The 25,737-nt window shown below is 40.1% G+C and overlaps 1 protein-coding gene across 5 annotated transcripts in view; it reads left to right on the top strand.

Moving 5' to 3' along the window:
* Nucleotides 1-244: 244 nt before the first annotated feature.
* The window catches only part of LOC133608583 (SHC-transforming protein 1-like), a 38,614-nt gene continuing 13,121 nt past the window's right edge, over nucleotides 245-25,737 (top strand). The window contains exons 1-10 of one of the 5 annotated variants that reach the window (XM_061963910.1): nucleotides 264-367; nucleotides 697-750; nucleotides 5,401-5,738; nucleotides 5,850-5,921; nucleotides 16,589-16,659; nucleotides 19,732-19,792; nucleotides 19,891-20,007; nucleotides 20,094-20,147; nucleotides 23,023-23,074; nucleotides 23,159-23,285. In XM_061963910.1, the coding sequence (XP_061819894.1) occupies nucleotides 5,403-5,738; nucleotides 5,850-5,921; nucleotides 16,589-16,659; nucleotides 19,732-19,792; nucleotides 19,891-20,007; nucleotides 20,094-20,147; nucleotides 23,023-23,074; nucleotides 23,159-23,285 (890 nt within the window). In that variant the 5' untranslated portion in view covers nucleotides 264-367; nucleotides 697-750; nucleotides 5,401-5,402. Of the gene's footprint in view, nucleotides 368-696; nucleotides 751-5,037; nucleotides 5,172-5,400; nucleotides 5,739-5,849; nucleotides 5,922-16,588; nucleotides 16,660-19,731; nucleotides 19,793-19,890; nucleotides 20,008-20,093; nucleotides 20,148-23,022; nucleotides 23,075-23,158; nucleotides 23,286-25,737 lie in introns of those variants that run through there. The other 4 variants (XM_061963907.1, XM_061963909.1, XM_061963911.1 and 1 more) reach the window with 4 other exon arrangements.

The raw sequence follows: 25,737 nt of genomic DNA, 5'->3' as shown, positions 1-25,737 counted from the left end.
TTTGGTGTTATATATATATATTTTTTTTTTTTTTTTTTTTTTTTACAAATACATGCCGACATATTCATTATAAAGTGGCCCGAATATGAGTTTAAATAAATAATCATATAACCTGTCATTAATCACTCAGTTTCCCCTCACTTCATAGTGTAAGGTAGAGAGCCCCTTTAGTGCGTCGGTATCCAATCCATTCCACTTGTTCACATAGATAATACGCCCACATCACTCAAAATCCAGTCCGCATTTTCTCTGCGACCTTGCTTGCAAGTTGCAGTCCTGCAAGTGTACGAAGCACATTAGCACACATCACTGCAGAACAAAGAACGTGAACGGATGCAAAATGGACATAAGAAACTTTTTCAAGAAAGTAAGTATTCATCACTGCTTGTAGTAAAATGTATTAGCTCCACTTTACACCAGGTCTGTGTTTGACAAAAAGTTACATTCCCGCTCTAAAACAATGCTGCTACTTAGTTAGCTAGTTAGCCTGAAATGCATCATGAAGGTCCTGGTTATTTATAAAGTTAAATGTGCACTCTTTTTTACCATTTGCTATCTTTGGGGTTACTTCCTTCTGGAGCATCAGCTGTGTTTCTTACTTTACACATGGGGAGAGCAGGAGCTTAGCTCATTCACGTATGACTATCATCAGTAGATAATAATAATAATCACTCCACTACTCCTATTGACATGTAGGAGTCAGGGCAGAGGAGCACAGAAAGTGAGAGGGGAGATACCTCTACTGGAAAGGTGAGTAGGAGAATAATGATACATATAAATAAATATTAAAACATTTTTTAAATGACTTATCGATAAACCATTTGTTTTATTTATTTCCGGGTGGATCATGTTGACTATTGGTCCTCCTAATTGTCAATCATTCTGGTGATGTTACGTAAGGACATATATATATAAATATATTATTTATTCATATAATAGATTGTATTTTTAATCTACTTTACATTTGATTCCAAATCTCAAAGTGCTACTGAATTACAACCATTGGTGTTGTTAGGCCTATTTTGGCATTGTAATAAATAAAAAAAATAAAAAATGGCTTATCGATAAGCCATTTGTTTTATTTGATTTTTATATATATATATATATATATATATATATATATATATATATATATATATATATATATATAAGAAAAACCCAGACACCATCTTTGTAGTCATTTTTCTCCTGCGTGGACTTCTGTCCGTCTTTACAATGAATGAAGCTGCACGAAACCTTGTGTCTGCAATTGTAAATAATTTAGTTTTTAAGTTTTGTGTTTCTTTTAGAATCTATATAAAGTAATATACATTAGCCTATTGTTAAAATAATGAAAATAACATCATTAAATATATTTGTTTTATTGTATTGTTATGAGGTGAGATGAGGTGGCGACTTGTCCAGGGTGTACACCGCCTACCGCCCGAATGCAGCTGAGATAGGCTCCAGCACCCCCCGCGACAAGCGGTAGAAAATGGATGGATGTATTGTTACATGAATAGCTGTTGTATTATTATAGGATGGCTTGTTAAACATTTCATAGGATTTTCAGAGGGAGGAAAAACCAAGGCATTTAATATAAAATGTAAAAGGATTAAATACACAAAAAGAAAAAGAAAAAAAATGGTTAAAAGCCATCGTCCCGGGGAGCATTTCATTTCGTCCTGTGCATTTTTTTTTACCGTCCCCGGGACGACGGGACTGCATTAATCTCAAGCCCTGGAAGTTACATTTTATAGTTTGCATTATTTGTTTCAGCATTGCACTTTGAAGATGGTCCCTCAGCTCTTTGACAGCTTTGGCTCTTTTTCAGATCAGATAACTATTCAGACTTCCATATATATTTAATTTCCTTAACGGCTTGCCATAATATATATATATATAAATATATTATATATAAGCCAAATTATCCCGATCCAGATATTACTTTAATTCAAGTAATTAAGTCATATTTCCAGGGCTTGAATTTACAACCATTTTAGTCACATATGTGCCCAAAATGTAATCTGTGCAGCTTCAAAATATTTCGGAACAAACAATTATTGTATTGTGAGCGAAAGTCGTGGCATTAGCCTCTATGTTGTGAATGAATAACATAGAGGCTAATGCCATGACTTTCATTGTGTTTCAGTGTATCCTGAAGGATCATGCAAGTAATTGTTTCTTGTTGATGCTGTAAACAAAATGTCACTGTGCAAACCCACGTTTGTTGTTGTACTGAACACAGATTGAAAATAAACCGACTGAAATAATAATAACAACGAATAATTTCTAAGTCTTTGTTAGCCGTTTGTGAAGTTTTGTGCTCGTGCTACAGATGCTGCCCATACCTATGCTCCTTCAAAGGCTGTGCTACTGGCTGCAAAGCATTGCACTTTCAAATACAACAATGAGTAGAGGAGTGTTGTGTGTATATGTGTAAATAAATGAACACTGAAATTCAAGTATTTATTTTATATACATATATATATATATATATATATACAGTATATATATATATATATATATATACAGTATATATATATATATATATATATACTGTATATATTATAAATATATATATAGCTAGAATTTACTGAAAGTCAAGTATTTCTTTTAATTATATATATATATATATATATATACAGGTAAAAGCCAGTAAATTAGAATATTTTGAAAAACTTGATTTATTTCAGTAATTGCATCCAAAAGGTGTAACTTGTACATTATATTTATTCATTGCACACAGACTGATGCATTCAAATGTTTATTTCATTTAATTTTGATGATTTGAAGTGGCAACAAATGAAAATCCAAAATTCCGTGTGTCACAAAATTAGAATATTGTGTAAGGGTTAAATTTTGAAGACACCTGGTGCCACAAACTAATCAGCTGATTAACTCAAAACACCTGCAAAGGACTTTAAATGGTCTCTCAGTCCAGTTCTGAAGCCTACACAAACATGGGGAAGACTTCAGATTTGACAGCTGTCCAAAAGGCAACCATCGACACATTGCACAAGGAGGGAAAGACACAAAAGGTTATTGCTGAAGAGGCTGGCTGTTCTCAGAGCTCTGTGTCCAAACACATTAATGGAGAGGCAAAGGGAAGGAAAAACTGTGGTCAGAAAAAGTGTACAAGCGATAGGGATCACCGCGCCCTGGTCAAGATTGTGAAAAAAAAACCATTCAAAAATGTGGGGGAGATTCAGAAGGAGTGGACAGCTGCTGGAGTCAGTGCTTCAAGATCCACCACCAAGAGACGCTTGAAAGACATGGGTTTCAACTGCCGCATACCTCGTGTCAAGCCACTGTTGACCAAGAAACAGCGCGCAAAGCGTCTCACCTGGGCTAAGGAAAAAAAGAGCTGGACTGCTGCTGAGTGGTCCAAAGTCATGTTTTCTGACGAAAGCAAATTTTGCATTTCCTTTGGAAATCGAGGTCCCAGAGTCTGGAGGAAGACAGGAGAGGCACAGGATCCACGTTGCCTGAAGTCTAGTGTAAAGTTTCCACCATCAGTGATGGTTTGGGGTGCCATGTCATCTGCTTGTGTCGGTCCACTCTGTTTCCTGAGATCCAGGGTCAACGCAGCCGTCTACCAGCAAGTTTTAGAGCACTTCATGCTTCCTGCTGCTGACCTGCTCTATGGAGATGGAGATTTCAAGTTCCAACAGGACTTGGCGCCTGCACACAGCGCAAAATCTACCCGTGCCTGGTTTACGGACCATGGTATTTCTGTTCTAAATTGGCCCGCCAACTCCCCTGACCTTAGCCCCATAGAAAATCTGTGGGGTATTGTGAAAAGGAAGATGCAGAATGCCAGACCCAAAAACGCAGAAGAGTTGAAGGCCACTATCAGAGCAACCTGGGCTCTCATAACACCTGAGCAGTGCCAGAAACTCATCGACTCCATGCCACGCCGCATTAACGCAGTAATTGAGGCAAAAGGAGCTCCAACCAAGTATTGAGTATTGTACATGCTCATATTTTTCATTTTCATACTTTTCAGATGGCCAACATTTCTAAAAATCCCTTTTTTGTATTAGCCTTAAGTAATATTCTAATTTTGTGACACACGGAATTTTGGATTTTCATTTGTTGCCACTTCAAATCATCAAAATTAAATGAAATAAACATTTGAATGCATCAGTCTGTGTGCAATGAATAAATATAATGTACAAGTTACACCTTTTGAATGCAATTACTGAAATAAATCAAGTGTTTCAAAATATTCTAATTTACTGGCTTTTACCTGTGTGTGTGTGTGTGTGTATATATATATAAGAAATACTTGAATTTCAGTGAATTTTAGCTATAAATATACTCCTCCCCCCTTAACCCCCCCCCTCCCTCGCAAGGTTGGCAAGTATGCTCAGGATACGCATTATTGTGAGTTTCCTGCACGTCATCTTCATTACTAAAGGAAACATCTCATCTGCATGAGAGAATCCCTCTGCCATTTTCAAGTATGTCATGTGACATGAGTGCGTGACTGTTGTGATTCTGCTTCTTGGTTTAGATGACCCGCCTTATCTTGCCTCCAATTGGCCAGTCCGTAATGTTTCGCCCTAACCTTAGCCAATTGTGACTCATCATACGAACACCAACCAATCATCATGGATTTTCTCCGTATGTATGGATGTTCTCATTCATCCAGGTCATTTTATTTTTTCCATATTTTGTGGGGTCCTGGATTCACAGTTTGTCTTCTCTCTTTGTAGCTTGTAGCTTTGTAGCTTAACTACACGCTACATAGGTCTAAAAGTAGCTAAGCTACAGGAAAAGCTACTTGTTAAAAAAGTAGCTAAGATAACGCCAAGCTACTGGAAAATGTAGTTAAGCTACGTAGCTTAGCTACATGTAGCTTGTTACTGCCCATCACTGGTAGTAGTGCACTGTTTTATTGCTTGAGTGTGCGTGTACAGCATGAGTCACTCTCCTCTCATGTGATTGGATGTAGCCTTGGGTGAGGGTAGGACGTGGGAGTGGGAGGTCTTCAGGGTTGCCTGTCAATATCTGCTTTGCTCCATTCACACATTCATCTGCATGCGCCGTCAGAGAGAGAGAGAGAGAGAGAGACAGTGCTTCATTCATAAAAGATGCAATAAGAAAGACAAGAGGATAGCAAAGGGATACTTTGAAACCTTGTTGGTGACCTAAAGATAGTAAAGCAGGATATCTCATGCTGGCTGGTGAGTCCATTTACTTTAAATCATCTGTTTTAATATTTCAAGTTAATATCCTAAAATATCAGTTAATATTTGTGTGTGGGTCCGTGCATGTGTGTGTGTCTGTGTTGTTTTGTGTGCCATAAATTGACACAAATCCGCACTCCAGAACTCGCACCAGGTAGCTTGTAACTTTTGTATTCGGCATTCTACGCGTAGTGCAGTATTTGAATGCACCACTGTGCTTCTGCAGGCATGCTGAAGCGCACCAAATACAGCCGTCTACATGAGGACTCAAGGACCACCCTGGAGGATTCGCCTGCAGTCCTGGAGGATTCGCCTGCACACGATCCACCATCCACCCTGAGGGACTTCATCCCCAACAGCCCATCACAAAGTCATGTCTCCCAGCAGAGCTTGAGCACTAACAGACCCTCAGACAGAAGTCCGAATGTGAGCCATCCACCCAAACGACCAATGACCTTCCATCACATGTGCAGCTTTCCCCAGACTCCAAGTGCTCTTTCGACCTGCGCTCTACACAAACAGTGCTGCTCAGTGGTCCACAGAGTGGTCCACCATCACATAAAGGTATGTGACACGTGTACATGCATACACAACTATCCTTTGTGTGTCATTTTGATAAAGTTGTTTGATGATATACCTGAAGTACATGCGTGCCTTTTGCTATGCTCCATCCAGACCACGACCCCCTCCTCTCAGGCAGCTTACTGTGTCGGCAGTAGTGACTCATCCGAGCTCTGCACTCTGCTAGTGAGTGTGTGTGTACCTGGTATCTAAGAACTAGGTGATAATGTGCAGGTCGTGTATGCTGTAAACAAGCACACATACTGTATGTACAGTACATTAAACTCCCACCCACTCACTACAACAGCCGACGCATTTACTAACATGTTAATTCAAGTGTGGGCGCAGTCTGTAGCCTTGTAGTAGTGCTTTGCTGCTTGGTCTCAGGCCAATATACAGTTTAAAGTTCTAAAATGTAATAACGTCAATTTTGTCCTCAAAATCCTAAACACAATACTCCATAATGACAACGTAAGAATGTTTTTTTATTTTTTTATTCTGCAAATATATTAAAACAAAAAAAAAGCACATGTACATAAGTATTCACAGCCTTTGCTCAATACTTTGTTGATGAACCTTTGGCAGCAATTACAGCCTCAAGTCTATTTGAATTTGATGCCACAAGGTTGTCTCATCAGATTTGGTCACATTTTCATTAGAACCATAATAAATTCATAAAAGAACCAAACTTCATGAATGTTTTTTGTGACCAACAAGTATGTGCTCCAATCACTCTATCACAAAAAAATAAGAGTTGTAGAAATTATTGGAAACTCAATACAGCCATGACATTATGTTCTTTACAAGTGTATGTAAACTTTTGATAGTGACTGTATATATATATATATATCCATCCATCTTCTTCCGCTTATCCGAGGTCGGGTCGCGGGGGCAGCAGCCTAAGCAGAGAAGCCCAGACATCCCTCTCCCCAGCCACTTCGTCCAGCTCTTCCCGGGGGATCCCGAGGCGTTCCCAGGCCAGCCGGGAGACATAGTCTTCCCAACGTGTCCTGGGTCTTCCCCGTGACCTCCTACCGGTCGGACGTGCCCTAAACACCTCCCTAGGGAGGCGTTCAGGTGGCATCCTGACCAGATGCCCGAACCACATCATCTGGCTCGTTTAGGTGTGGAGGAGCAGCAGCTTTAGCCCAGACAACATCCCTGGCCAGGCCCTCAGGGTGTGTTCATCAGAGCTGGATGACGTACTTGCTGACATATACAACTTGTCACTAGCACAAGCTGTTATGCCCACCTGCTTCAAGACCACCACCATCGTGCCCCTGCCAAAGTCTGAATGACTATCGCCCTGTTGCACTCACCCCAATAGTGATGAAGTGCTTTGAGAGGATAGTCATGTCACACATCAAGAAGACCATCACAGACACACTGGACCCTCTACAGTTTGCCTACCGGCAGAACCGGTCCACTGAGGATGCAGTCAACAACGTCATCCACACCACCCTCACCCACTTAGAGGGCAAGGACACCTATGCCAGGCTATTATTCATCGACTACAGCTCTGCTTTCAACACGGTCATCCCACAAAAACTCACTGCTAAACTCCTCACTGTTGGTCAGTCACAGAGAGCACCGCTCTCTGTGACTGGGTCCTGAACTTTCTCACAAACCGGCCCCAGTCAGTCAGAATCGGCAACCAGACATCAGGCACAAATGTTCTAAGCATAGGGACCACCCAAGGCTGTGTGCTCACCCCCTATTGTACACCCTCTTCACACACGACTGTGTGGCCTCCCAGAACAACACCAGTATCATCAAGTTTGCAGATGATACTACGGTCGTTGGACTGATCACCGGGGGAGCTGAGGCAGCATACAGAAGGGAGGTAGCGGAACTGGTGGCCTGGTGTCAGGATAATAATCTCTCCTTGAACACAGACAAGACCAAGTAGATGATTATTGACCCACGGAGAAGGAGTACCCACTACACACCTCTGTACATAGGGGGGACAAAGGTGGACAGGGTGAAAACCTTTAAATTCCTCGGGACCCACATCAGCGAAAACCTCACCTGGGATCACAACACCCAACAAACAATAAAGAAAGCCCAGCAGAGACTGTACTTCCTAAGAAGGCTGAGAAAATTTGGCATGCCACCCAAAATTCTCAGCAACTTCTATAGAAGTACGGTTGAGAGTGTCCTTACCAGCTCAATCACGGTCTGGTATGGAAACTCTACTGCTAAGGACAGGAAGGCACTCCAGCGAGTGATTAAAACTGCTCAGTACATATCAGGAGCAGCCTTCCCCTCACTACAGGACATGTACTCTACCAGGGCCACCAGGAGAGCACACAACATCATAAAGGACAGTACACACCCCCAGCACAGTCTCTTCAGCCTCCTACCATCAGGCAGACGATACAGGAGCCTGAAATCCAGGACTACGAGACTGACAAACAGTTTCTACCCACAGGCCATCAGGCTTGTGAATGCTAACTTGCGAAAGCTAGCCCCCCCCACCCCCGTTTTACTTTTATCTTTTTGAACAAAAGACAGCTACCATGACCACCCCCGAACTGTGAACCATCACTGTAGACACTTTTCACCTTTGATCACTAAAGACACTTTAACTGCTGCTGTGACCAAATGTCACCTCCATATGTATACTGTTGACTGTCAATCCGAATGTGCAATAATGTTATGTTACTTACTGTGCCTTGTATATACATTTGTATTTGTATTTTTTATTTTTAGCTAAGTACCGTGTGACTTGTTGAAGGGTGGACTAGCAAAGTAAGATTTTCATTGTACGGCAAACTGTCTAACTGTGCATATGACAATAAACAATCTTGAATCTTGAATCTTACTTTGAGCTCCTCCCGAATGACAGAGCTTGTCACCCTATCTATAAGTGAGAGCCCTGCCACCCGGCGGAGTAAACTCGTTTCGGCCGCTTGTAACTGTGATCTTGTCCTTTCGGTCACAACCCAAAGCTCATGACCATAGGTGAGGATGGGAACGTAGATCGACCGGTAAATTGAGAGCTTTGCCTCCCAGCTTAGCTCCTTCTTCACCACAACGGATCGATACAGCGTCCGCATTACTGAAGACTCCGCACCGATCGCCGCCTGTTGATCTCACGATCCACTTTTCTAACACTCGTAAACAAGACTCCGAGGTACTTGAACTCCTCCACTTGGGGCAAAATCTCCTCCCCAACCTTGAGATGGCACTCCACCCTTTTCGGGGCGAGAACCATGGACTCAGACTTGGAGGTGCTGATTCGCATCCCAGTCGCTTCACTTTCGGCTGCGAACTGTTCCAGTGAGAGCTGAAGATCCTGGCCAGATGAAGCCATCAGTACCACATCATCTGCAAAAAGCAGAGACCTAATCCTGCAGCCACCAAATCGTATCCTCTCAACGCCCTGACTGCGCCTAGAAATTCTGTCTATAAAAGTTATGAACAGAATTGTTGACAAAGGGCAGTCTGGGCGGAGTCCAACCCTCACTGGAAACGGCTCCGACTTACTGCCAGCAATGCGGACCAAGCTCTGACACTGATCATACAGGGAGCGGACTGCCACAATCAGACAGTCCGATACCCCATACTCTCTGAGCACTCCCCACAGGACTTCCCGGGATACACGTCCAAGTCCACAAAGCACATGTAGACTGGTTGGGCAAACTCCCATGCACCCTCAAGTATCCTGTCGAGAGTATAGAGCTGGTCCATATATATATATATATATATATATATATATATATATATATATATTTATGTATATATATATATGTCATTATTTTTCTTTTTGTATGTGTCTGATTGTTAATATGTATAATCTGTGCTGTTAAATTGATCACACAAAATGGTTGATTATATGACCGAAATAAACTCATTTCATTCATTCATTATATATATTTGTATGTGTGAATATATATAAATATATATATATATATATATATACGTATATATATATATATATATATATATATATATATATATGTCTTAATAAGGTTATCCAAAAAATAGTGCTCGATACCGTAGTAGAGCGCAATATATGTATGTGTGGGAAAAAAATCACAAGACTATTTCATCTCTACAGGCCTGTTTCATGAGGGGGGGTACCCTCAATCATCAGGAGATTTTAATGGGAGCATTCGCATACCATGGTTTATATAAGGCACAGAGTGGGTGGGTACAGGCTGGCGTAGGGGCGTGGTGATTGGCTCATGTGTTACCTAGGAGGTGTTTCCGTCTATGGCGGCATGCTGTTACAATTTCGCTGCGCTTGTTGAGGGATGACAGGTCTGGACGGTAAATAATAAACAGTTTCTCTTTCAAGCATAGGTTGCATCTTTTATTACCACTATTGTAAGGTGTGCTGGATGCAAGAATTTGCCATGTTATTGAATATTCAACATTATTGTCTTTGAGGTCCCAAATGTGTTTGCTGAGTTCTGTGGTATTTCGCAGGTTTTTGTTCCTGAAAGAAGCCTTGTGATTGTTCCATCTGGTTTTGAATTCTCCCTCGGTTAATCCTACATATGTGTCGGATGTGTTAATGTCCTTGCGTATTACCTTAGATTGGTAGACAACTGATGTTTGTAAGCACCCCCCGTTGAGAGGGCAATCAGGTTTCTTTCGACAGTTACAGCCTTTCTTGGTTTTGGAGTCGCTCTCTCTGGGGGCCGACGGCTCATTTGCAATTGTTTTGTTGTGGTTTGAGATGATTTGTCGTATATTGTTCATGCAGCTGTAGCTCAATTTAATGTTGTTCTTGTTGAATACTTTTCTTAGGGTGTTGTCTTTGGGAAAGTGTTTGTCAATCAGATTGAGGAATTTGTGTCCAATGTTAGTTGAGACGTTTTTGCTGTATGGGGGGTTGTACCAGATGATGTCGTTTCGTTTTCTGTTCTTTTTTGGCTGGTTTCCTGGCGTGGGTTCATAGGTGAGGGTGAAATTGTATCCGCTTTCATCAAGGGCTTTTTGGTACGGGGGGGTTGCTTGGTCAAATTCAGCTTTGCTAGATGACAGCATCGATAGCCTTTTATTGATTCCGGTAGGTATTCTTTTCGTGGTGGTGGGTGGGTGATTGCTGTCATGGTGCACGTATTGGAGTGTTGTGTTGGGTTTCGTGAATGGTTGGTAGCTGTTATTTCTCAGGTTGAAAGTGACGTCAAGGGAGTTGACGGTTTGCTTGTTGGCTTCAATCGTGATCCGTAGGCCGTTCTCTTTGAAAATTTGGCATATGCGCTTCTTGGTATTCTCGCTGCTCCTTGGCGAGGCGCGACACACTGCCAGTCCGTCATTACGGTAAATACCAAGGTTCAGATTGAGGCTAGCGAGCTGGGAGAGGAGGAAACTCCCAACGAGTTCACACGTTTCTGCTCCGTCAAAACTTCCCATAGTGACGTCAAATGTTGCATTGTTCTTTTTTTGCCATGGTGTACTGTTGTGGATGAGAATGGAGTTTTTTGCGTGGATGATGATGTTTCTTTCGTTGCCTGTGATTGAGTCGTAGTCTGAGGCAAAGTCTAGTGCTTGAGTCAGTAGGTCTTGCGTGATGGAAGGGTAAAATTCCTCGATATCAAAGGAGATAAAGTTGTGCTGTTGTTTGTCTTGGATGTTGTTGAACCATTTGATTACTGCTGCTGTATTTCTCCATTGGTTGAGTGGTGTTTTGTCCTTGATTTTTGTGTTGACTCTGTCCAGGATTATTTTGCTGATTTTTCCTATTTCAGATTTAGTTGGGTTTATTAGTCGGCATGTTGGGTTATTTGCGAAGTTGGGTTTGTGGTCCTTCAATGTGATGAAGGCTTCCTTGTTGGCTGTGGCGTCCACCCTGTCCTCAATGTCCAGTTCAGCCGCGATCCTTTTATTTTCCAGGTGGATGTTCTGTAAGGTGTTGGGTTGCGCTTTTTTGTATGATTTGGTGATGCTTCTGTCCAGTAAGGTGTGGTGTTCTGGTATGTCCATTCTGTAGAAGTTTGTGGTTTTATCGGCAGCTATGATGAGGTTGTTTACTTTCTTGATGCGCTCCTTGTCATTTTTCAGCTTGGTGAGGAGTGGGTTGCGGATTGGCTTGAATTTGACTGATTGTATCATTTTGAGCATGTCGTTCTCAAAATCCTTTAGTTCCTCAACTGTGGGTGGGTTCTTGGTAGATTTGAATCCGTAAGTTTTCTTTTGCGTTCCTTTTGTTTCAGGGTGGAGGAAAAAATGTGCTTTCCACCGCATCCTTCTTAGGAAGTGTTCCGTCTTTTCTATGAGCCTTAGCTTGTAGTCATTCTGCGCGGGTATGGGAATGTTCTTCGTGGAGTAGTCGATGTTGAATTTTTCCATTTCTGATCGTCGTACAGTGCTCAACAAATGCCAATTTGGAGCAGAGTATATGTCTTAATAAGGTTATCCAAAAAATAGTGCTCGATACCGTAGTAGAGCGCAATATATGTATGTGTGGGAAAAAATCACAAGACTATTTCATCTCTACAGGCCTGGTTCATGAGGGGGGGTACCCTCAATCATCAGGAAATTTTAATGGGAGCATTCGCATACCATGGTTTATATAGGGCACAGAGTGGGTGGGTACAGGCTGGCGTAGGGGCGTGGTGATTGGCTCATGTGTTACCTAGGAGGTGTTGCCGTCTATGGCGGCATGCTGTTACAATTTCGCTGCGCTTGTTGAGGGATGACAGGTCTGGACGGTAAATAATAAACAGTTTCTCTTTCAAGCATAGGTTGCATCTTTTATTACCACTATTGTAAGGTGTGCTGGATGCAAGAATTTGCCATGTTATTGAATATTCAACATTATTGTCTTTGAGGTCCCAAATGTGTTTGCTGAGTTCTGTGGTATTTCGCAGGTTTTTGTTCCTGAAAGAAGCCTTGTGATTGTTCCATCTGGTTTTGAATTCTCCCTCGGTTAATATGCCAAATTTTCAAAGAGAACGGCCTACGGATCACGATTGAAGCCAACAAGCAAACCGTCAACTTCCTTGACGTCACTTTCAACCTGAGAAATAACAGCTACCAACCATTCACGAAACCCAACACAACACTCCAATACGTGCACCATGACAGCAACCACCCACCCACCACCACGAAAAGAATACGTACCGGAATCAATAAAAGGCTATCGATGCTGTCATCTAGCAAAGCTGAATTTGACCAAGCAACCCCCCCGTACCAAAAAGCCCTTGATGAAAGCGGATACAATTTCACCCTCACCTATGAACCCACGCCAGGAAACCAGCCAAAAAAGAACAGAAAACGAAACGACATCATCTGGTACAACCCCCCATACAGCAAAAACGTCTCAACTAACATTGGACACAAATTCCTCAATCTGATTGACAAACACTTTCCCAAAGACAACACCCTAAGAAAAGTATTCAACAAGAACAACATTAAATTGAGCTACAGCTGCATGAACAATATACGACAAATCATCTCAAACCACAACAAAACAATTGCAAATGAGCCGTCGGCCCCCAGACAGAGCGACTCCAAAACCAACAAAGCCTGTAACTGTCGAAAGAAACCTGATTGCCCTCTCAACGGGGGGTGCTTACAAACATCAGTTGTCTACCAATCTAAGGTAATACGCAAGGACATTAACACATCCGACACATATGTAGGATTAACCGAGGGAGAATTCAAAACCAGATGAAACAATCACAAGGCTTCTTTCAGGAACAAAAACCTGCGAAATACCACAGAACTCAGCAAACACATTTGGGACCTCAAAGACAATAATGTTGAATATTCAATAACATGGCAAATTCTTGCATCCAGCACACCTTACAATAGTGGTAATAAAAGATGCAACCTATGCTTGAAAGAGAAACTGTTTATTATTTACCGTCCAGACCTGTCATCCCTCAACAAGCGCAGCGAAATTGTAACAGCATGCCGCCATAGACGGAAACACCTCCTAGGTAACACATGAGCCAATCACCACGCCCCTACGCCAGCCTGTACCCACCCACTCTGTGCCCTATATAAACCATGGTATGTGAATGCTCCCATTAAAATCTCCTGATGATTGAGGGTACCCCCCCTCATGAAACAGGCCTGTAGAGATGAAATAGTCTTGTGATTTTTTTCCCACACATACATATATATATATATATATATATATACTGTATATATATACTGTGTATGTATATATATATATATATATATATATACTGTTGGGATGTCCCGAGCCGATATTTGCCAAAAATTGCGTATCGGCAAGGCATGGGAAAATGCCGATCCAGATCCAGTTTAAAAAAAACTCCGGTCCGTGTTTTCCAACGCACCTATTTAAATAATACATTCCACTTTTCTGCTGCTCCGTAATTTCTGTTCCGCATTTTCCAGCACACCTTCAACACATCCACAGGCACGCAGTTGCTTTTAGCTGCTGGCATTACACTACAGGCTCTTCTCACTCTTTCCTGTGTCTCCCTCTCACAGACAGCAAGCGCACTTTCTTACACACGTCACATACTGTCACGTCATACGTCACATACTGTCACGTCATACGTCACATACGTATACGTCCTCTCCCAGCAGAGAGGTAGCAGCATGGCTAACGTTAGCTGTGATGCTAGCGCAGCCGTGCGAGCAACGCTCCCTCTAAGGTGCGCGCCTGCTCAAGCGTCCTCTGCGCATAGCAATTATATGCCACGCGCAAAATCAAATAAAAAAATAAGCGCATAACAATTTTTGACACACGGACACGACAGAGAAAACAGTTTTCGTCATCATTGTTCAAATATTGTAACGTCTGTCGAGACGCTTATCTCCATTCGGTGCCACACGTCCACACCATCAAAATGCTGAGGCAAAAATTTCCACATCAACACCGTATGAAAAAATTAGTGATTTTTTTAGTTGTGATTTCCTTCTCTGCATGAAAGTTTAAAAGTAGCATATATTAATGCAGTATGAAGAAGAATGTTTTAATGTAGACATGCAAGCCTTGAAAGAAAATTTTGAAAATCAAGACTACATTTCCTGCAAATGGGTGCATTTCTACCCTATATTTTAACTTTAGATTTATTCTCATATCAAACTCTTTTGGCTGTCTTTTTGACACTTACATCCGGCGCCCCCCTCCACACCCTGGATTATAAATAATGTAAATAATTCAATGTGATTATCTTGTGTGATGACTGTATTATGATGATAGTATATATCTGATAGTATATATCTGTATCATGAATCAATTTAAGTGGACCCCGACTTAAACAAGTTGAAAAACTTATTGGGGTGTTACCATTTAGTGGTCAATTGTACGTAATATGTACTTCACTGTGCAACCTACTAATAAAAGTCTCAATCAATCAATCAAAACACAGAATCATCATACTGCTGTGATTATATGCATCAAGTGTTCATTCAAGGCTAAGGCAAAATATCGAGATATATATTGTGTATCGCAATATGGCCTTAAAATATCGCAATATTAAAAAAAGGCCATATCGCCCAGCCCTAGTTCAATGATGCCATTTCTGTTTGTCATGTATAATTTTGTCTATTTTGTGTTTATCCTTGAATAAACAGGTCAGTTTCTTGTTACAAACCATTGTGTATTATTCAAACTCTCCTAATTCAGCTGGCTAGTTGTTATCAAGAGTACTAAAACCCTTTTCAACATGATTCTGACAACTAAGTAGGCTAAATAACTTTAAACTTTAATACATGCTCGGATAGGCCAGTATCGGTATCGGTCAGTATCGGTATCAGATCGGAAATGCAAAAACAATATCGGTATCGGATCGGAAGTGCAAAAACCTGGATCGGGACATCCCTAATATACTGTATATATACAGTATATATATTTATTTATATATGTGTATGTGTATACATGTGTATATATACATATATGTATATATACATATGGATGACTGGATGAAAGTCATATTCAGTGATGAATCGCAAATCTACATCGGGCAAGGTGATGATCGTGGAACTTTTGTTTGGTGCCGATCCAATGAGATTTATGAAGACAACTGCCTGAAGAAAACATGCAAATTTACTCAGTCAATGATGTTTTGAGGCTGCATGTTAGGTAATGGCATGGCTGGTGATAATGGCTGTCCTTACATCTGCAATGAATGCACAAGTTTACATTGACATTATGGATACTTTTCGTTTGGGGATGATGACATACTTTTTCAAGATGATCATTTTACCTGTAAAAACTTTCCTTGAAGAAAGATACATAAGGTCAATGTCACACCCTGCAAATAGTCCGGATCGTAATTCTATTGAAAAACTGTTGTGGAAATTGAAGAAAATGGTCCATGACAAGACTCCAACCTGCAAAGCTGATCTGACAACAGCAATCAGAGAAAGTTGGAGCAGGAATGATGAAGATTAGTGTTTGTCACTTGTTAACTCCATGCCTCAGAGATTGCAAGCTGTTATAAAAGCCAGAATACTAGTGGTGTGTCTTTTTTTGGTTGTTTATCATGATTCCATACTCTTTTCCTCAGAATTGAGTGATTTTCTTTTCTTTTCTTTTTTTAACTCTGCTTGATCTAAAAAATAAATTGTTAACTGACAATGACCAAATATTTTCTTGATTTCAGTTAGTGTTTCTTAAAGCCAGTAAGTTGACATTTGAAAGGACTATAGTTTTGTGTCATGCCTTTTATCAGCATTTTTCTACAAAATTAACTGAGTAGACATCCTCCAAGTCTGGTGATGCCATCATTTCTGCCAGGCCTTGCATTTGTTTTGGGAGAAAGCATCCCCGTTTTTCTCAGCCTGTCTTTCATAATTGTATGTATCTCCACAAATTGAGGAAGTACATTAACGTCCCTTCCAATTGTGTTGTTAAGTAAGATTTCACACTTGAATCAGTAAGTTAAAAGGTGCTGTGTTGTGTGTTTTCTCAGTACATGGGCAGTGTGGAGGTAACCCAGTCCATGAGAACCCTCGACTTTGACACGAGGAAGCAAGTAACGCGGTAAGATTTTCTCTTTTCCCACTACTACGCTATTGCACTTCTGTACATGCATGCAACATTTCACTGCAGGCATGCAGAACAGTGCAACGAAGAGACATAAAAAAAAGGATCTCAGAGGGGAAATTTAATAAAACAAATGTACTGCAGGATGCTAAGGGTAACATGTACATAGCAACCTCTGTTTGCAGAAATTATGCACAAGGAATGGGCAGAAGATTCAATTAGGTGAATTTCCTACTAATAATCTTACATACACTTATTACGATAGAGGAAGTCGAGAGAGAGAGAGAGAGAGTTTTAAATCTATTATGTACAACTTGTCTTCAAAGAGAATAAAATAATTTCCTGGGAAATTTCTGGGTTGCGTCAGAGACACAGATGCTATAATCACAAGCATAGGTATCAGCTTGTTGCTTTCATAATTTGTTTAATAGTATTTTTACTTAAAAAACAAAGCAGTATTACTGACCACAAAAGCAGGGGATATATAATATTATCATGGCAATCCCTAAGACTCATTTGTCTTTATTTCAAGCCAAAGTATGATTTTGAAACTGACACTTTCATGTTAAATGATTTAAATAACAAAATACAAATAGACTTCAGATATTGATTGTGAGTGCAATAATTTTACAGCAAAACGCCGCCGCTCTTTGCTATGTCATAATATGATTATATTATTGAATTACTTTTGCAGGTCTTATGACTGAGTAAGCATCAGTTTGATTTTACAGCAAGAAACGGTGGACCTTGGAAGCACAAGCTCCTTTGGAATGTTGTAACAACTAATCTAATGAGATGTGTACGACAAAACCAACACATGCAATAAAACAGTTAGGGTGACATACGTAATGCACATATTATTGTTTGGACTACACACGGCTCACAAGCAAATTGTGTAACTTCAATAAATAAAAGTAGAATAGTGTACATTTCAAAGAGATTGTGAATGTTCTGCACTGGAATGGAATGGTTCTGTATTGAACAATATGTGATTTAACAGCCAGCATAAAACCCGAGCAGGTCAGAATTTACAGTTTGAAAAAGCATGTTAAATTCTACTTTTTATGTTAAATTAAATATACCCTACTTTCGAACGTAACAATTTGGATGATGGATAAGTAGAATTTGTTCTAACACCACAGCTGCGTAACCATAACATAGCTGAGCGCATTTAATTGAAATTTGATTTAAGTGCGATGAGGTGGCGACTTGTCCAGGGTGTACCCCGCCTTTCGCCCGAATGCAGCTGAGATAGGCTCCAGCACCCCCCGCGACCCCAAAAGGGACGAGTGGTAGAAAATGGATGGATGGATGGGCCCTTAAAACATTTTATTTGGAAATTTTGTGAAATGTGACAATATATCCTAATCACCAAAATTCCATGGAAATATCCCATTTAGTCGTTTTTTTTAAAGTCCAGGTTAGTTTGTCAAAAAGTGTACAAGGGAAATGGCATAGCATGTTAAAGAGGAACCACACTTTTTTGGACTTTTGCCTATCATTCATAACACTTAATTAAGACAAGAACACATGTTTTCCTTTTTTAATGCATTCTAAATAGAACATAAATGCGATCAAAAGTCAGCTTCCAAAGGAGCCCATGGGAGTCGCTCTATTCTACCTATAAAAGCCCTTAAAAAGACATCCAAACACCTCCAATAAAGTTATGTACATGCTGTGAGTAATGTAATAGCAGGCAGAATTATAATAACATTTAATATTTACGTATTTTGATCATTTTAAGCATACGCGGCGCATTCATTTTCAAAAACGCATCACAACGTTCGTTTTTTTTTTTTTACAACAACATAACTGATTACTACTCACTGCAGACTTTATGAGAGCCAAAAAACATAATAAAACATCACTTACTGTACAAGTTGTGCTGTCATTAGTATACCAACTGCTAAAATCTTGTTATATTTCCGTTGCAATGACGAATGGCTCATAATCCTCCCGAAGATAAGGGATATTGGAACCAAGTGTCTTTTCGTGTCTTTCTCGCCATTTCCGGGTCCAAATTGGCTGTCAAAGTGTACCAACTTGTCAGAATATGTCCTCATCCTTCCACTAACCAGGTGATAGGCATTATTTATGATCAACAATAAACTTCCACTAGCAGGGAAGTGAGGAACCAGCTTACCACTCGATGATGTCAATATAGGTACACAAGCTTGTGATCACGGCGCTGCTATAAATAGTGCGTCTGTGGTAGCGCTTATAGTAACAATATCACGAATACTTGGTTAATATTCAAGTCACAAAATGTAAATCAAGTGTTTTTGGTGGTTTTTGGATGGTTATTGGGTTTTATGGGCGGAATAGAGGACCTTCCTTGACTTTTATTTACGTTTATTTCACGAGTTAGAATGCATTAAAAAAAATTACATCCATCGTCATGTCTTTCATTTGTTTTGATTTTGATAATGATTGTGAGCGATAGTCAAAAATCCCCCAAAAAGTGCAGTTCCCCTTTAAACTTCTATGATCAATGCGTAGGGCGGCATGGCTTGGTTGCTAGAGTGGCTGTGCCAGCAACTTGAGGGTTACAGGTTCGATCCCCGCTTCCGCCATCCTAGTCACTGCTGTGTCCTTGGGCAAGATACCAGTGCCACTGGTTTAAATGTAGTGTTTGTAATGTAATGTTTCACTATGTAAAGCGCTTTGAGTCACAAGAGAAAAGCGCTATATAAATATAACTCACTTCACATTAATGCCAAAATAACAATAATTCATTTAGTGATTTACACTTTAGTAAGGCCTTTTGTAGTGTTTTTTATGGATTTTAAAATGTTAACAATATTCATACTGTAAATGATGTCCAATTAAAAATGTGTTCAGTATCTCTATATTTTACTTATTTTCTTGTGAAAACCAAAATATAGAACATAGAAACATAGAAAACTCCTAACCTAATTGAAGAGATAAAATACATGTTTTTGTTTTGACAGTGATTTTGTTTGAGTTTTTTCATGCATTTCTGTGCTTGTGTGTATTTTACTATACTTTTGGAGTGTGTGTGTGTTTGCATGTGTGTGTGCGTGCGACTGTTTGCGTGCGTGTGTGCAGAGAAGCCATCAACAGACTGTGTAAGAGGCTGTCTGTGAAGACCACAGTGGAAATTAAGAGTGTAAGGCAGGCACACACACCCACACAAACACACACACACACATTCGGAAAGAAACACAAAAAGACTATTTTGTGTGTGTGTCTTTGCGTCATTATAAGCCTAAACACAAGCAGCTGTCTTTTGTACTGGGTCGAAGCAACCTGCAGTTTTCGGGCAGGAAAGTCATCCTCACCGTCTCCGCAGACACCCTCAAGCTTATTGCCGCCTCCTCACAGGTGAGCACTTTAACACAACACACACCTGTCGACGCACATAAATGACAATTCATGTAATACAACTTTTTTGTATTTGTGTTTTTCAGAGAATAGCCCAACATTCCATCCAGGCGATTTCATTTGTATCAGGAGGAGACCCTGTATGTTTGTATTCTTACATGGGTCTTACGCGCTCTTGTAATTCAATGTACAGGACTGTTAAATCAACATCCTAAACTAATTACTCTTATCTGCAATCGTTGCAAAGCAACTTGATTTGCAAATGACAGGAATTGGGAAGTTCAGCCTAAGTTTTCTTCACTGTAGACTGATTGTTAGATGCACAAATCTAAGCAGTTTTCGTCGACACTGGCTGCATGCTATGCAGTTCAGATCCTGAATGATGAACATACTGTATACTTGAAATGATTAAAACATTATATCAATTTCATGATTCTGGCTGCAGCGGCCAAAGATGAATCCAAACAAGAATGTAGTCTGCTGATTTATTTGATTATCTAAGTAATCTTAGAGTCATCTTACTGGACCGTATACGACGGTGCAGAACAAGTAAGGTCTAATATTATTTATATTGATTTTTTTTTTTTTTTTTGGTGCCTTAAAATAAAACACCATTACCTGAGATTAAATATTAATGACTAATGATTTAATCGTTTATAACCGACATCCACAGCAACCCTGTGATTAGTCTGATTAAAATGTTTAGTTTATTATATACTGTATACTGTATATATACACACTATATACTGTATACTGTATATATACACACTGTATACTGTATATATACACACACACTATATACTGTATAATATACAGGTAAAAGCCAGTAAATTAGAATATTTTGAAAAACTTGATTTATTTCAGTAATTGCATTCAAAAGGTGTAACTTGTACATTATATTTATTCATTGCACACAGACTCATGCATTCAAATGTTTATTTCATTTAATTTTGATGATTTGAAGTGGCAACAAATGAAAATCCAAAATTCCGTGTGTCACAAAATTAGAATATTACTTAAGGCTAATACAAAAAAGGGATTTTTAGAAATGTTGGCCAACTGAAAAGTATGAAAATGAAAAATATGAGCATGTACAATACTCAATACTTGGTTGGAGCTCCTTTTGCCTCAATTACTGCGTTAATGCGGCGTGGCATGGAGTCGATGAGTTTCTGGCACTGCTCAGGTGTTATGAGAGCCCAGGTTGCTCTGATAGTGGCCTTCAACTCTTCTGCGTTTTTGGGTCTGGCATTCTGCATCTTCCTTTTCACAATACCCCACAGATTTTCTATGGGGCTAAGGTCAGGGGAGTTGGCGGGCCAACGGATGGTTTGGCACCCCAAACCATCACTGATGGTGGAAACTTTACACTAGACTTCAGGCAACGTGGATCCTGTGCCTCTCCTGTCTTCCTCCAGACTCTGGGACCTCGATTTCCAAAGGAAATGCAAAATTTGCATGGTTGGGTGATGGTTTGGGGTGCCATGTCATCTGCTGGTGTCGGTCCACTCTGTTTCCTGAGATCCAGGGTCAACGCAGCCGTCTACCAGCAAGTTTTAGAGCACTTCATGCTTCCTGCTGCTGACCTGCTCTATGGAGATGGAGATTTCAAGTTCCAACAGGACTTGGCGCCTGCACACAGCGCAAAATCTACCCGTGCCTGGTTTACGGACCATGGTATTTCTGTTCTAAATTGGCCCGCCAACTCCCCTGACCTTAGCCCCATAGAAAATCTGTGGGGTATTGTGAAAAGGAAGATGCAGAATGCCAGACCCAAAAACGCAGAAGAGTTGAAGGCCACTATCAGAGCAACCTGGGCTCTCATAACACCTGAGCAGTGCCAGAAACTCTTCGACTCCATGCCACGCTGCATTAACGCAGTAATTGAGGCAAAAGGAGCTCCAACCAAGTATTGAGTATTGTACATGCTCATATTTTTCATTTTCATACTTTTCAGTTGGCCAACATTTCTAAAAATCCCTTTTTTGTATTAGCCTTAAGTAATATTCTAATTTTGTGACACACGGAATTTTGGATTTTCATTTGTTGCCACTTCAAATCATCAAAATTAAATGAAATAAACATTTGAATGCATGAGTCTGTGTGCAATGAATAAATATAATGTACAAGTTACACCTTTTGAATGCAATTACTGAAATAAATCAAGTTTTTCAAAATATTCTAATTTACTGGCTTTTACCTGTATATTAGTATTACATTTCAACATTTTTGATCTTTTAGCCCATCTTTGCTGGGCCCAGCTACAATTTTAAAAATTGAGCAACGGCCAGATTTTTGTCACCCTTGGATTCAGTTTTAACATCGAAAATGTCAAAACAACATAATAATAATAAACACCCCAGAATCAAATGTATTCCCCCAAAACACATGTTCTTGTATAATCAAACACATCACATGTTTTAATTTTTCTTTACATGCCCGAAAAGGAGTAGTAAGAAGCAGAGCTTATTTAATCCTATACGCCTTTTGTACCTCGAAATAAACTTCAACCAACCAACCAACCAACTAACCAACAGTCAGTTTACTCCAACTAGCATTACAAAACACCAGCTAAACTTTTATTCTGAAATGTCATTTCAAGCGCAAAACCGAAGTAAACTGTATACAAGATTTTAGTATGTGGTAATAAATGATATGCTTAAAAAAGCTTGTTTTTAAGCATTTCAATTGTGTTTTCAAGCATAAATACATTGTTAATACAGTGACAGTACACATGCTGTGTGCAGAAAACACTGAATACTAAAAACAAAAATACTAAATACTATAACAATATCTGTGCTGACAGTTATATCCAACAAAACCTTATTAACACTGTTTTAGCAAGCGTGGCTAATTTAGCACCCGTCATGCTCCGAGCACACTTAAGTGGTCCTTCGTTTGAAAATATATTTACATAAACAATCATGTATCTAAAGGCAATACATTCTCGAAAATTACATTGATGTTTGTGTGCTAACACCTTAATGAATAAAAACTACTGTACTATGTTTACAGGACATGGAAGACTACATTGCATATGTTGCCAAAGATTTTGACAATCAGAGAGGTATTACTTACTACAGGGCTCATGTCAAAATAAGATCTATCGAGTTGCTGAATAAAGAATCACTTCCTGTCCTCTTCCTGTCAGCGTGTCACATCCTGGAGTGTCCTCAAGGTAGAGCAGCAGAGGTCATCAGCAGCATCGGTCGGGCCTTTGAGTCTCAGTTCCGACAGCTTCTCGGTCACACGCCGTCTCTCGTCTCCGCTGATCCCAGGTCAGCATACCAGATCTTGTTCAGTGTATCGGGTCAGGCACAAAACTGTCAGTTTAGGGGATATTCCAGGAAGAAGCAAAAGCTTATAATGTCCTGCCCCATCACTTAGATATAATCATCTGATACTAAATCAACAACAGAACACATGATAACATTATTCAACAAAATTAATTTAGTATATATTATATTATAGAATATAGGATATTACAAACTCTTGAGAGCCAGGTTCCAGAACAGCGGATCTCAATTAGTTCAATAAACCCTGATGATGAGTATGCTGATTCTGAGTTAAGACCACAATAAAAAGACATAATCAATGGAGTGCTGATTCTACGATTCACTACGGCAACTGGGGGCAGAAAAGGGCCTATTTCTTTACCCAGCTGGAAGTGAAAGTGTTAACGTGTGTTTAAAATTAATATACGCAAACTTTTTTTTTTTCTATTCTTAGAAAGTCATACAGGAAAATGATATTGGACTAGGTGGGAGACAATTACTGCCAATGTTAATGCATAAGTTTGAATGCAGCAGTTTATTGAAAAATGGAAAATTGATATGAAAAAAAAAAAACGTACGGTACTTTATTTCAAAGATTTCACTAAATTATACCAACCTGTATATTGTCCTTTAACATTGCCTTATTTAAATAAACAATAACTACAGTGAATGTCATATATTAAGAAAATAAATATATACTTATTTCATAATTTGAATAGATGGCGTTCTTACCTATGCTTATCATATATGTATATATGTGTGTGTGTGTGTGTTTTAAGTACGTGTGTGTGTGTATGTACACATACAGATATATGTATAAGTATATACATACAGTATATGTATAAGCATATGCATACAGTATATAAATATATGTGTATACTGATTTGTATATACTGGATATATGTATATATATATATATATATATATATATATATATACAGTATATATGTATGTGTATATATATATATATATATATATATATATACAGTATATATGTATGTATATATATATATATATATATATATATATATATATATATACGCTCCCCTTCCTCTCCCTTATTTCTGCCTGCTTGCTTCTTTTGTCTTGTCTTGTCTTAACTTTCTTGTTGCCTCTTTTTTCACTGCTTTCCAAATCTAAACAATGGAATTAAATAACTTGCCTTTCAACGAAATTGACAAGATCTTAGGTTTGGGGGAACCTGCCTGTCTTGACGGAGTGGTTGTTACTGGACACACGATGGACTCTTGGGAGAAGGAGGAGTGCTGCGTGCCTGGCGACCCTTTCAGTTGAGGACGTGAAGATATCCACCTATTCGTAATTAGGACAACAGGACATTTGCTGATTGGAGTTAGCGTTGCTTTGGTTTGTCGAACAAATTGGAAGATGCTGGCAGCTTTCAAAGTACCCCAAAGCTGTCACAAATGATTGGAGGATGCGGGCAGAACTGTGGACAGTCTTGTGATTTGGATAACATCAGACCGTCTGCCCTGCAAGATGAATTTGAGGACCAGTAATAGACAATTAAGAGTGAAAAGCAAATTTTATTTTCACTAGCAAACAAAACATTTTAACTTGGATTGTCTCCCTGCCTTCAAGACTCTCCCGAAGGACTTTGCAGCGAAGACACAACAAACTCCCTTCTTGTCTCTCATGGACACACACCTGTTGCTGATGACTTTGGACTGACTGGTGGCTGCAAGAACACCAAGGTCAAGGCACAGAGACACGCTGCAGGCTTACACACACACATGCATCCACAAAACATATACGCCACACACACATACATACATACGCCACACACAATACAGACTGGGCCCCCTTGAGAGCCCAGTCTGTATTGTATTTTTTTTTACTCATCATCCTGTCAGGAACTCGCATGGCTGCAGTATTTGTGACCCCAAGATGCAGGAACCCGGAGGACGAAGAGCAGGTAAGATGATTTTAATTCATAAACAGAAAAGGAAGTCCCCTGGAAACAAAAACTGAAAAAGTTCAAAAGTCAAGGGAGGGCGGAGGGAGGACTTGGCGGTGGGTCGCCAGGCCAAGTGTCCCCGCAGCCAGCGAGGGAGAGTCAGATGGCGGTGACGCGTTGAACGCCGCTGAATTTGGCGAGGCGGACAACCACGGAACGGCCACATCAATGGCCGACGAGGAGGCAGAAGCGAGTGGTTCCGCCGCACCAGCAGCCGTAAAGGTCCATGCTCGGATCCTGCACATCACTGTCGGTAGCGCGGAGAGAGTCCATAAGACGGCCACTATTTTGGAGAAGGTCGTGTGTGGCACCGGCGCACAAGCAGCTGCGAAGGTCCACACCCGGGTCCTGCGAATCACTGCCAACAACATGGAGGGATTCCATAAAACGGCCACTTTCTTGGCCGAGGAGGAGAAAGTCGCGTGGCCGGCGGCGACGATGACAAAGATGACAGCGTCGTGGGCGGAGCCATCGACAATG

This window comes from Nerophis lumbriciformis, linkage group LG06, assembly GCF_033978685.3.
Source record: "Nerophis lumbriciformis linkage group LG06, RoL_Nlum_v2.1, whole genome shotgun sequence".
Classification (NCBI taxonomy): Eukaryota; Metazoa; Chordata; class Actinopteri; order Syngnathiformes; family Syngnathidae; genus Nerophis; species Nerophis lumbriciformis.
Note: the sequence above shows the minus strand (reverse complement) of the source record. Positions and strands in the feature narration are given on the sequence as shown.